Here is a 12,561-nt window from a genome sequence, read left to right on the forward strand (position 1 = left end):
TTCTCAGCGGAGGAGTATGAGAGGATTAAGGAGGATGAGGTAAGAGTATGTTTCATGTTGAGGAGGGGTTTGTAGCAAAGATTATGGAAGAGGTTAATGCTGGATTGCCGCTGGGGTTTCAAGCGCTGGGTGATGGACGATTGAGCGTGGTGTTTGGAAATCGATTGGTGGGATTTCGTAAAGATTTGGAAGTTGGGTTTGCAAATGGGTGTGGTATCGAGGAGGCGAGGACGAATCTTGCTGCGTGGCTAGAGACTATTGAAAGGGTTGATGAGGAAACTCAGAGGGCCCATCTTGGATTGTCGACTGAGAGTCGGTTTGTCTATGCGCAGAGGAGAGCCATGGCGCATAATGTGCACTATGTGGACCCGGAGCGGATTAGTGATGAGGTTTTGTGGGTATTGGGTCTGACGGGTCGGCAGTTTGATGGTCGGGACTGCTCGCTAATACTTAAGAGGATATTATTATTGTTACGGCTTTGTATGCTTTAGAACCTCTATGGTAAGTAATATAGTATAAACGGACATATTTATGAAGAAACGGACCAGGTATAGACAACGGAGAACTGGAAGGAGTTCTATCACACACATAATTTCCAATAACGACCCGAAACGCCATGCCATGCTCCAAATCACAACCCAGTCTCCCATAACTCCGATGATGATATAGATGGTGTCCCTCAAACAGCCGACTGACTGTCCTCGGTTTTGACCCTATTATCCCTCGCCATCCAATGCAGATCCCTCAGTCTCAGCTGCCGCATATACACTCTCTGCTCTGCGGTGGGATCAAAGTCCCGCTCTAGGCCGTAAAACCCATTGGTCATAAGGTAGTGTGTGGAGTAGCCGGATAGAGTCAGCATTACACAGCCGAGAATGACAAAGAAGATGACCGCCGCGTCGCCAATGTATGCCATGATCGATGATTGATTTCGGTTTGTGTTGCGTGATACTTCGGTACAGTAAAGGAATTTTGGTGGCGGTGGTTCTGCAGCGGGAAACAATTAGATCGTGTGAGAATAGTATATGTTTGGTCTGTCTTACTTTGGTAGTAAGTTGGTCTGAGTGCGTCGACTAATGAGTGGAATGTCTCAATTGAGAGATAGGAATGAAAACACGCCGGTAGTTATTATGAGAGGCAAATGCAAAAGAACGATAGTATTATATCATGTAAAGAGCGACAGAATGCAATTCTGAATGTAGAGAGCGACAAAAACGTAGAAAATGAAGGACTGAACTTTTCACTCTTTTTTTTCACGTTCATCATCTCCCCCCCTAACCCAGTAGTATTTATACTCTACCACGTCAAGCATCACAGTCTCTAATAGAGTATCTCCAAACATTCCTTCGGGGCCAGAACGTAGAACTACTCCCGATACAGTCTAGCCTCTAGCCCTATGATGTCATTAGCGAGCTGGCCAATCATATTATCTGAGTTGGATCAGAAAAGGGTTTAGCGTAAGAGTATGTTAGTGCTTAGTATTGCCAAGTCTAAATAAGGAAAGTCTTGATTTGCGGCGCCTGACTGGGAGGATCCGAGATGGAGGTTAGCCCGGACTAATTTTCAGTTTCTGATTCGTGAAATCCGAGCCACAGTTCTGGCATCTGGATAAGAATAGACGGAAGGATGAATAGCTAACGCCGGGATTGAAGCCGAGTTTAGATTCGGATATCTAAATTCCTAGATAGGTAGTTGTGTACCCGGGGTACCTTGGATGGTGGATCGGATGGACCCCTTTTCCATTGATTTTACTACTACAGAGGTTGAATCTGGGATGATAACTGTCCTCTCTGCAAGACACACAGGATAACGAAGTTCCTCAGACTGACATTTAATCTGGGAATAATTGCCACGATTGTTTTTTTTTTTTCCCCTTCCAGCCATCCGTGCATCCTGTCGACGCACTAACCGCTCGACCAACAACGATATATCGCATAAATCTAGGCAGGTGACGGAGAGGTATGTATCCCAACATTATCTACTTACGAAAAGCAGGTAGCAATATTGATGAAAGGGTAAAATTGTCAATCTTTGTCAATCAAGCAAGACTTTTGCTCCCCCCTCCACTCCATCATCGCTCACTCATATCGCACACTCCATATTACTCTAGTATCCCTCCTCATCAACACTATACTCACGATACACAGTCAAACTAAACCTTGCAAACGCACTTCTAGCTCTAATACCCCTCCCGTATCTCGAAAACAACGGCGGCACAACACAAAACACCGTTGCAACCGCCGCCAACACCGAAACACTAAAATTAGCCCCGAGCCGATCCAACATAGGCGCCGAGATCAGCGGTAACGCAGCAGACAATAACGCCCTCACCAGACTCAATGCAGCCAGGCCACTAGCCGCATAACTGAGGTAACTATCCGTCAGATACCCGCCGAGCACGTAGTCCATCTCATTGAGACTATACCCAGCCAGCACGAGAGCTGCGACCGACACAAGCCAAGGGAGATTTGTGACAGCTGGCGGGATAGTCCAAGCGAAAAGCCACAATGCCGCAGCGAGAATGGGTGCACCGATCCAGAATCCTGTCAGTTTATCTTCTGGGAGGAGTGGTCGGCCCTGAGCTCGGTGGTGAGCGATGATGCGCAGGTCAAGACAGCGGGTGAGGAGGCCGAGAGTGAGGCCTAAGCCAATTGCGATGAAGGGGAGGCAGGCTTGCTTGGGAGTGAAGCCGAAGGATCCGTAGATGGGCGGTAGAGCTTCGGTGAAGAGGTAGACTAGAGCGATGGCGACGGCGCTGATGATGGAGACGGTGAAGACGATGAGTTCGGTGAAGAGGAGCCGGATAGGGCGGAAGAGCGCGATGCGGACGAAGCTGCGCATGTCGGGGGCTTTATCGGGGTTGAGGCCTTCCAGGGTGTCGATTTTGGTGACTTTGCGAAGAGTAGCGACTTCGCGGGCGAGGAGGAGGGAGGGACGCGATTCATTCAAAGTGAGTAGTAGGAGTGTCAGGATTCCGGTTACCATGGCTGCAATGTAGAATAACCATCTCCTGGTGCGGTGTTAGTGAGGATATTGGTGGATGTTAGGGAAAGGGGGAAGGGGGGGGGGGGGATACCATTGGGTGTAGGCCACGACAAACGTACTGAGAATGGGACCTACAACGAGACCCAGGTTGGCGAACATGGTCCAAATACAGATGACCCAGACTCGCTCGCGGGAGTTGAAGGTGTCTTCGATGCTACCCACTACAACAGTCGTGGGAATGGCGGACAGAAAGCCACAGAGACATCGGCCAATCGCTACTCCTACCAATGATGGCACGGATGCAATCAAGATGCATGATAGGCCGTAGAGGGCCGAGCTTGCCACATAGAGCTTTTTTCGACCAAATACTTCGGAGTATGGGGGAAATACGACACCCCCGATGGCTTGGCCGATAAGATATCTGGGAAGTCAGCCTGGGTGTACTGGAGGAAGCAAGTGAGTACTAACATGGAAACAAAGAGAAAAATTGACAGGGTTCTTGAAATTTCGAAATCGTGCACAGCATTATTAGCCGCAGTTGACTATATGTTCAGCAAATGTACATCTCTATAATAGTTTGATTACCCACGCCAGCGGTGCTGATAGCAGTTCTGGAATAATTAGTCTCGGTATGATCCAAACCAGGGGACTTCATACGTGAAGAATTCCAGGAATATGATAAGCGTAGTATCATAGACCTTGCGTCGCAAGCTCCAGTTTCGTGGATGTCGACAATTTCCCAGAGCCCACTGTATATGGACTCCGTCCGGGGCGAGCTTGAGGCCATACTGGGGCAGCAGCGCCAGAAGTGTTTCCTTTTCGCTCTCCACAGGGGCCGTGATGACCCGGGAGACGGTTTTCATTGTGAGAATCTGAAAAGACCTCGAGCATACGGATCCCTATGCTGCCGGACTTGGGGTGTAGCTATATACAAAAGCCTGTCTTCAATATGAGCTCCTAGAAGCACGAACTCTGAAGTAGTACACATTATCTAGCAAACAGAAGAGACCAACAGCAAACGAATTGTGACAGGGTTACACAGTCACCGGCTCATTATGGGGATAGGCCTGATCTGTCCGGGGAAGCGGTTGATCTCCTTGATCTAGATTCAGTCGGGATGTCGCCAGTGAAGGTCAATTGGTAGAAGCCTATCATACTCATGATGCTGCAGCGGTCTGTGGAATTTCTTTCTTAGTTGGAAGCACAGGTTGTCTGTGCGGTATAGCACTCCGTGGTCTGTGTCTGCCTTCGGTCCGGTACCACGTCGGGAGGTAAAGGGCAGCAGCATTTCGCATGTGCCAAACTTTCACGCATCCAATCGATGAGCTTGGCCCGGAATCTGGGGATCGGCTGGATAAAGCCTCATGCACAGCCTGTTTGCGGTGTCGGCAAAAGTCGAACTGCGGATATTACAAGAATGAATTTGGCGTTTCCAGACACACTCTGTTTCGCATTTAAACTAGTCTACTTCCCGATCCACTATTCTAAACCATGTCTGCTCGCATCACGCACCTAGTCCTCATCTCCATCATTATCACCCCCATTTGACACGCCGCTGTTTCCGTTGTAGGCCAGTAGATTGGGGCTACCGGCAACATTAGTGACAGCATTCCGCGTAGCCAGTCTCTTGAGCTCAGCCGTTGCGGCCGCTGGGGTAGCCAGGTTCCGCAAGCCCATCAAATAAATGACCAAACCTGTCACATGGGGTGTGGCCATGGACGTACCGGAGATGGTGTTGGTAGCCGAGTTGGAACCGATCCACGCAGAAAGGACTTGCTCTCCCGGAGCAAAAATGTCAACTACGGACCCATAGTTTGAAAATGACGCACGGGCATTGCTTCTGCTTATAGCGGCAACAGTGACAGCGTCGGGTGCAGAAGCCGGGCTAGTCCGTGCTGCATCTCTCTGCAAAGCATCAGTGAAACTTTCTCCGAAGGTTGGACAGTCTAACCGAGCGTACATTCTCATTTCCAGCGGCAACGCAAGAGAGTACACCCTCGTCAAAAGCATTCTCAACTGCATTATTGAAAGCATAGGAGTATCCTCCACCTACCTCACGGTTAGCAACATTCAGCCACCAGGGAGGGCGACATTACCAAGACTCATATTGATCGCTGCTTTGCTGGTCCGATTCTTGCTCACAATATCATTGGCCGCCCAATTGAAGCCATCCAGAATGACCGATGTCGAGCTTGATTCACCCACAAACACCTTCACGGATAGTAGGTGAGCGTTTTTCGAAACACCGTATGTTTTGCCGCCAATGGTCCCTGCTACATGTGTGCCGTGACCAACACCATCAACATGTTCACCCCCTGCAGCATTGTATGCTAGGCTAGCACGACCACCAAACTCATTATGTGTAGCCAAGATGCCGGTATCCACTACATAGGCATAGGTACCCTCGCCAGCGCTGTCATCATAGATGTAATCGGTGCTAGACGCACCCCGGTGCGAGATACTGCCCAGTCCCCAAGGAGCTCGTCTTTCGGTAACTAGCGTATCGAGGTACCATACCTGATCTTGTTCCACGTAAGCCACCTGTACGCCAATTAGTTCAGGCTTCACGGCCTCGGACAATTAGGTCTCAAACATGGTCATGTTTGCGGATCTCCTCGATAGTCTTTTCATCAAAAGACCCCGCGTACCCAGCAAAATTAGCAATTTTATATGTTCTTTCGATGCCGGCGGGAAGGTCATCGTCGGGTGTACTGCGGCCTTCTATGCTGCGTCTGTGGAGCTCCGTTACCCATGCGGAATGGGACTCAATTTTGGCGTTGTCAATGCCGGACTTGAAAGTAACAATGTACTTTCCCGGGATGGTCTGGATGGTCGAGTGAGGGACCTGCTCTGTGGCACTGAAAACTGCAGGCAAAAGCAGGGCGAGCAGCGGGAGAATGCGTCTGAGGAATGCCATGTTGAGCGAGTGGTTGCCGAAAGAGGAGAATTGTCAATGACAGACTTGAATGCTTGAGTTCAGTAGTGCAATAGATAGATCTCTTATAGTCCCACAACAATGTCTAAGTCCTGTTGTCTAGGCCACGGTTTCAGTCACATTCACCTTTGGCCGATTGTCATCAAGTGGGGACCTGGTCAGAAGGCACTTGGTCAGTATATTTAAAACTCAGTCAGATGGTCACATTGCATCTTCGGACTACTGGGTTATGCCCCGTGAGGAAAGCATCATGCATGCATAGAATACAGATAGCATGCAGGGATAAGATTACGGACACATTCCGTTTCGGGGGCAGCTTGACCAGCTGTCCATTAGCTTCTCTAGAGGCTGTTTTACTTGGGCGTTAGATTCAATGTACTCATTCTTATGACACAACACATAGTAGGAAGACCTATTTCCGGGTTCTAGACAGCGGCTCTACACTGCAAGAAGCGTCCATATAAACAAAGGTCACTCAAAGTGCCTTGTACAGGCGGGGGATGGTGAACAGACTATTCGTCAGCCAATGTAACCCATCATTACTTGGCATCTTCACGCGATAGCATCTAGGGTTGTTCAGCTTCTACATCAGGTAGATCCTACCCCAGCGACTGGAAGCATTGTGAGGGATATTTACAACCCTACTGTAGGGGGCGGGCATATGTGGGTGACTGAAAGGAGTGTATTGTTACCCAGTGTTACACGGCGTTTGGGCACAAAAATAACCTCTGATTAACCTGTACATGCAGATATATTAGTGGTCCAACAGCTCTTTACATCGTCGAAAGGGACTTATATCCGAAGGTTTTGCAACAAATGCCTTCTGCCACTCATATGGCCCCAGACGGTATCGGTTCCACTGAAACGCCATATGAGTTGCACATGCCTAGAAGACTTTCTAATACACTCATACCAGAATATTCAAATGTTAATATTCTGGCTGATGAGATAATTCAGATACCAGCGGGTTAGGAGATAATCACAATCCGTCGTAAACCACACCCGGTCCGGGGAATCTATATCTGCGCCGCCCGGCTGAGGTCCGGATAATAAGCTAGGTATATGCAGGGCCAAGCAATGTCATGCTGTCCACTATGGGGGGCCCAAAGTGCTGGGGCCCATAGATGCAGAGACGTGGGACGCACCTCCCCTGCATTTGCGACATTTGAAATCCGTCCAACATCACGGGGTCGACCGTCAGGCTCCGAATGATCATTGGTAATGTCTCTCCGTGGTGTGCAGCACAGACTGTCACGACCACTTACCAGCTTCTCTCCTGCAAGTCATCTTCCATTCAAGCTGCCTTAGCGTGTCCGGTGACGGCGGGATAGGGGCTGTCTGACAGACTGCATATAGCTTTCTAAATGACTGTTGCATTGAGAGATGGCTGGGGGGGGCGTGGCCGGGAGAGTCTCTGGGAGTTACTTTGTTTGGCACAGGAGCGTGTTGGGTAGAACAAGAGAATTTAGTGGGAGGTTGACGTTGCAAGCGTGTTCCTTGGCTGGGGTCTCGTTTCACAGGTCCCGTGATGTTGTGTTGCTATCATCCATATCATCCTCCTGAAAAGAGGAGAAGTCGTTAGCGGTAAGCTATAAGTTTCCTTGTACGTGAGTGTTTACCTGCACTAGCGAAATCGCAGCTCTAATCAAGTCTGAGACTAGATATGTCGACGTAAAGCAAAAGGGGAGGATGCTGTACTGAACAGCAACGATCGGATAGAGCATGTTTGCTTCCAATACAGTCGCCATTGACAATTCTGCATCCTCGAGGAATTTAAAGCGCCGTTCACCCAAGGGCTATGCGTTTATTTTGGTGCTTTCACGCTCTCACTGCAAGCGTTTGTTACTTGGCACTCGAGGAAGACATTAAATGTATCTCAAATTAGACTGGACCAAAGCAATGACGATTGATGGGTGAGTGGAAAACCATGCTATACTATATAGCTGTTAAAGTAGAGCAGGAGGGTCCTGCACTTATATACTCAAAAAATTCTTAGGATTCTTCAAGCCCGAGGATGTCTCTATCAAGTCTGCCCATTCACATCTAATTCGGAGAGGGTACAGTGAATGCTGACAACAAGCGGCTCCAGAGTATCAAATGGGCGGTCAGTCTCTGCCACAATAAGCCTTCACCGCCGTAAAAGGGCAATCGGGCCGAATTCCCAGTCCAATTGTCGCAAACAATCAGATTCCCGAAAGAGCCCCAAACATTGATCGCCAGATCTTCCCTATCTTTCGATCTTGAACTTCTCTTGTGCTTACTCGTATATGGTTTTGCCTTGATCCTCCATCTACCTACTCTTCGATTCTATACTGCCTGATGCCTTGAAGATGAAACGTAGCGTGACCTGGTCTTTCAGTTGAAGATATATATTTGTACTGTCCGATATGCGCGCCATCCACTATCGTATATAGTCACACTACTTTAATAACTACAACGTTTCTCGCTGTATTAGACACTACCAGGAAATACAAATGCCTGCTACTAGTATTGTGTTATTACCAATTCCCTAGGACGATGTTGTGTCTATCATATAGCGCTCCAGCAGGATGACCATCCCTGTTAGGCTGGGCGCAGCCACAAGGCGCCAGACTTAAAGGTACTACTTCCGCCAGCTCCCACGTCATCTCTCCCGCTTATGCACCACCTCAACAAAGAGGCAAGACACCTTATCCAACCACTTCGTCAACTTCCATCGTGGTCTGGGTGACACAGTGTCTATTTCTCACCAAGCAAGCCATGGCCACTCCTAAGAGTGGCTTCGTCATAGGCGCACTCACGGTGGCCATAGCACTTTTCGCCATATACCTCTCACCATTTACTGATGTTCTTGTTGAAAATATCACTGGTTACTGCGGACTCGTCTTTCCGAAAACACCCGTCTCACTACCCAGAGTCTATGACACTCATCATGGCATCGAATATATTGGCAGTCTGTCAAATGGTGTAGAACATTTCCAAAACATCTTCTATGCGGAGGAGCCAACTGGTCTCCGACGCTTCGCTCCTCCTGTTCCAGTCCGCCCGTCGAAAGGGTCCGTGATCGATGCATCCCAGCCTGGAGCGTGGTGCCCCCAGGGCACAGGTGATATCCTGCCTTTCACGAGTAGAGTGTCAAATATCAGCGAGAATTGTCTAAGCTTGAGGGTTGCTCGCCCGACCGGTGTCAAAGAACAGGATAGACTTCCTGTCGTGGTGTGGTTGCATGGAGGTAAGTAGATTCATACTCTACTGATTTTTAGGTCGAGACTGATGATCATAATGCGAAGGTGGCCATGCTCTGGGTTCTGCTTCTGACATCCTTTACAACCCGGAAGGGCTGCTTCAGGGGGCCGTGGCGGCGGGGAAGCCGTTGATATATGTCGGAATAAACTACCGATTAGGATGTAAGACATACACTGTGCGCACATGTAGATGTTGTTGACAGCCCCAAGTCTTTGGATTTGCGACCAGTAGGGCCATGATTGAGAAGAAGCAGACGAATGCCGGACTGCGGGATCAGCGCGCTGCATTGGAATGTATGTGGACTCGTTTATACACTACGGAATCCTTGCTGACCCAATGACCAGGGGTTCGAGACAACATCGAAGCATTTGGGGGCGACCCCAGCAGAGGTACAACAACTGAATAATGCCATGCCATAAAATAGGCACGGACAACTAACGCATCTATAGTAACTGCCATCGGGCAGAGCGTCGGGGCCAGTGACATCGGCTTGCACTTGACATCTTTCAATGGCACCAAAGGTGTCCCATTCCAACGAGCCATGTAAGTTCACTAACATAAATCTGCCTTCTTCCAGTTATCTAACATATAAAGCATGATGTCTGGAGCCCCGGGTCTCAACTTCAACAGTGACTCAACTTTGGTATCCGAGAACACCGCAAACATCGCGCGTGAGGTTGGTTGCGTTGGCACCAACGACGCCGAATCCTCCGAAACCCTTGAATGTCTTCGACGTATCCCCTTCGAAACTCTAACAAATCTCTCCGTTACGTTGTCACGTGCAGCTCGTCCCCCATTCGGAGAAGGTTTCTTCTATTCGACCATTGATGGCGACGTTCTCCCCGCCCGACCTTCTGAGCTCCTACGTGCGGGCAAGTTCGTCGAAGATATTCCTATCATTGCTTCGTGGGTCACCAACGATGGAGCCTGGTATGCACCACCAACAACCTCCACTGACGATGAAGTGCTTGCTAGCTTCGGACTATGGTTGTCGAAGCTCTCCCCTGCCACAAAAGAAAGACTTCTAGCTTTATATCCGGTCACAGACTTCGCGCATATGGTCCGCGAAAGGTACGACGGCCCTATATCACCCCAGTACTACCGCGCCGCGCAAATGAATCGCGATATCTGGTTCACCTGTCCAGTGCTTGATTTTGCATGGCAGTACGCTCAGAAAGGATGGACCACCACGTCTAAAATATGGCTCTACGAGCATAATGCGACAAGATACGCGCCAGTATTCGAAATGATGGGCGTACCGATGTGGCGCGTTGCTCATCTTAGTGATATTCCCTATGTCTTGAACAATGCTAACCTGGAGGGTGGGGCTGATAACTCCCCAGAACAAATGAAGTTGGCACGGGAGGTGAGCAGACAGGTGATTGGGTTTGCGCATGATGCGAGTCCTAGTGACACATGGCCTGCTGCATTCTCGGGGATCAGTGAACTGGGAATATCCAAAAATACGCCTGATCAGCTGTCGATTCAGGTTTTCGGGGGTCCTATGGGGTCGGGGGCCACCAGAGTCAGCAAAGGTGCGGATGCGGGAGGATCTACAGAAGCAGAAAAGGCAGTGTCATGGGAAAGACTGTTTGACCGGTGCGAATTCATCAATAGTGCGCAGATGCGAGCGGAGGCTGGAGTATAGTATTACCTGCGGGATTTTAATGCTAATGTATGCCTGTCATGAGAGGATTGTGGAAAGTATAGGTTATGGGAGCAATAATACTTAGATGCGCGTGCGCAGATGTTCTTATGCTTTATCATCATCTCCTCCCTCCCTCTTGCTTTGTTATGGTGTGAAAGGAAAACCCCTCTTTTTACATGACATGAGTGGATATATTGGGGTCATTTAGGTAATAGTCTTGGGGGCACTTCCCCGGGGAAAGTCACTGGAAATCAGCTCTTGTAAATGCTCACGCTAATTCAAGATTTATACCGTCTTTCCAACCAATGTGCTGCTGATCTGACTATCTTGCACACGGAAGCTCCAGATCAACTTGCCAGACCGGGTGCATTGCAAGGCCGTCACCTGCCGCATTGCTAGCCTCAAACGCTGCATTTATGAAAAGTGTCTGATGGCCCGGTTTCAATGGAATCGCATCATCCGTACAGTGACTCGTTTCTACAACAGCCGGTGATGTCTCAGGATCAAGTCTGGACAGCTTAGTAACAACACTCGACTGTCCATAGTCGATAGCCGTAAAGTGGGAAGGTTCATTCCCAACAACAGTTCTATCCCTCCATTGTGCAATCATCGCACCCCATCCCTCATGAATATGTCCAAAGCAGTGCATTCGGGGCCTAGATCTCGCAATAGCCTTGAATAAATCCGGACACCCAGCTCTCCCGTTGTCAGTATAATCCATAATTCCCCTGGGAGGACCGTGCGTAATCACGATATCACCATCCTCCTCAATCTGAAAGTCATGTCCCCTTTCAGGATGGTACTGAAACCCCCAGTCCCCGAGGGAAGGGGTGTATGGACTGGCATAGATGTTGAGTAATGCTCCGTTTGGTAGTGTTATTGAGTGTGTCCCTTCATCTAAGAAGATAATACCGTTGTCTTGTTCGTTTTTGAAGAGGGTTCTGACTTCTTCGTAATCTCCGTAGACCTTCTTGACGGAAGGATCGTTTCTGAGGCCTGCTTCGCGGATCTTTTGTTCGAAGGTTGGCGTGTCTAGGGTGAAGTCGTGGTTTCCAGCGATGACAAGCTTGAGTGGCGCTTTGAGACGCTGGAGCTGTTTGATGGTTGTTTGGAATTCGGTTATGTAGGATGACTTTGTGAGGTCACCGCAGTGTATCACGACGTCTGCCGAGTGCTCTAAGCATGCTTCGGGTAGCTCTGCGCCGTGGGTGTCGGAGAGAATGAGGAAGCGGGTTTTGATGGAAGTGGGGGACATAGTTGTTGTGGGAAATAAGGATGTTGATAGAATGAAAATAATGGGTGTGAGGCAGTGACAAGATGAGACTTATAGGATAGGAATATCTAGGGAAGTTCCTAAGAAATACCGTGACGCTACAATTATGCCGTGACTCTATACAAGACGGCTGGTTCAGCCCTACAACATCATTACGTCTGTGAACTTCCGAATCTCTGACTCAGTCAACCCATGAGTAGCTAATAAATGGGAAACTAACACTAAAGCAAGAAGTTCCTTCATGAATCTAAAGGAATGTAAGGGGAGGATTAGTATACTGGTCATGTACAAAGCTGAGTGGGATGGTGCAAGAATGTAGGGCGAGACACTAGAAAGAGAAGATTGCAAAATACTAGCCAGATAGTGCGACTACCTATAATCAATCTTCCTAATGATAGGTATGATCGGCACGGGCATACTTGTCTAATAATCATGGAAAGCTATACTATATTAGTGGCCTAAGGCATCACATATGCCTGAGGTACTCACATCTGT

At 48.9% G+C, this 12,561-nt stretch overlaps 5 protein-coding genes across 5 annotated transcripts; 2 read left to right on the top strand and 3 right to left on the bottom strand.

Moving 5' to 3' along the window:
- Positions 1–83: 83 nt before the first annotated feature.
- On the top strand, positions 84–505 carry AtWU_11111 (alpha/beta-hydrolase; the record flags this gene model as incomplete). Its single annotated transcript, XM_035506213.1, has 2 exons — positions 84–398; positions 458–505. 2 exons carry the CDS (start codon positions 84–86, stop codon positions 503–505), a joined length of 363 nt encoding a protein of 120 aa, XP_035362106.1.
- A 1,601-nt stretch (positions 506–2,106) lies between these two features.
- Positions 2,107–3,848, bottom strand: AtWU_11112 (putative MFS multidrug transporter; the record flags this gene model as incomplete). Its single annotated transcript, XM_035506214.1, has 4 exons — positions 2,107–3,010; positions 3,077–3,406; positions 3,549–3,596; positions 3,643–3,848. The coding sequence occupies 4 exons, from the start codon at positions 3,846–3,848 to the stop codon at positions 2,107–2,109; spliced, it is 1,488 nt and encodes a 495-aa protein (XP_035362107.1).
- A 649-nt stretch (positions 3,849–4,497) lies between these two features.
- AtWU_11113 (S8 family peptidase) lies at positions 4,498–5,902 on the bottom strand (the record flags this gene model as incomplete). Its single annotated transcript, XM_035506215.1, has 4 exons — positions 4,498–4,890; positions 4,946–5,034; positions 5,082–5,526; positions 5,579–5,902. The coding sequence occupies 4 exons, from the start codon at positions 5,900–5,902 to the stop codon at positions 4,498–4,500; spliced, it is 1,251 nt and encodes a 416-aa protein (XP_035362108.1).
- Positions 5,903–8,659: 2,757 nt separating this feature from the next.
- On the top strand, positions 8,660–10,793 carry AtWU_11114 (lipase; the record flags this gene model as incomplete). The annotated part of the gene is made up of 6 exons (XM_035506216.1): positions 8,660–9,131; positions 9,190–9,306; positions 9,355–9,438; positions 9,490–9,534; positions 9,595–9,688; positions 9,740–10,793. The coding sequence occupies 6 exons, from the start codon at positions 8,660–8,662 to the stop codon at positions 10,791–10,793; spliced, it is 1,866 nt and encodes a 621-aa protein (XP_035362109.1).
- Positions 10,794–11,115: 322 nt separating this feature from the next.
- On the bottom strand, positions 11,116–12,048 carry AtWU_11115 (metallophosphatase domain-containing protein; the record flags this gene model as incomplete). The annotated part of the gene is made up of 1 exon (XM_035506217.1): positions 11,116–12,048. The coding sequence occupies one exon, from the start codon at positions 12,046–12,048 to the stop codon at positions 11,116–11,118; it is 933 nt and encodes a 310-aa protein (XP_035362110.1).
- Between the last annotated feature and the right edge of the window lie 513 nt (positions 12,049–12,561).

This window comes from Aspergillus tubingensis (assembly GCF_013340325.1).
Source record: "Aspergillus tubingensis WU-2223L DNA, scaffold_15, whole genome shotgun sequence".
Taxonomy (NCBI): Eukaryota; Fungi; Ascomycota; class Eurotiomycetes; order Eurotiales; family Aspergillaceae; genus Aspergillus; species Aspergillus tubingensis.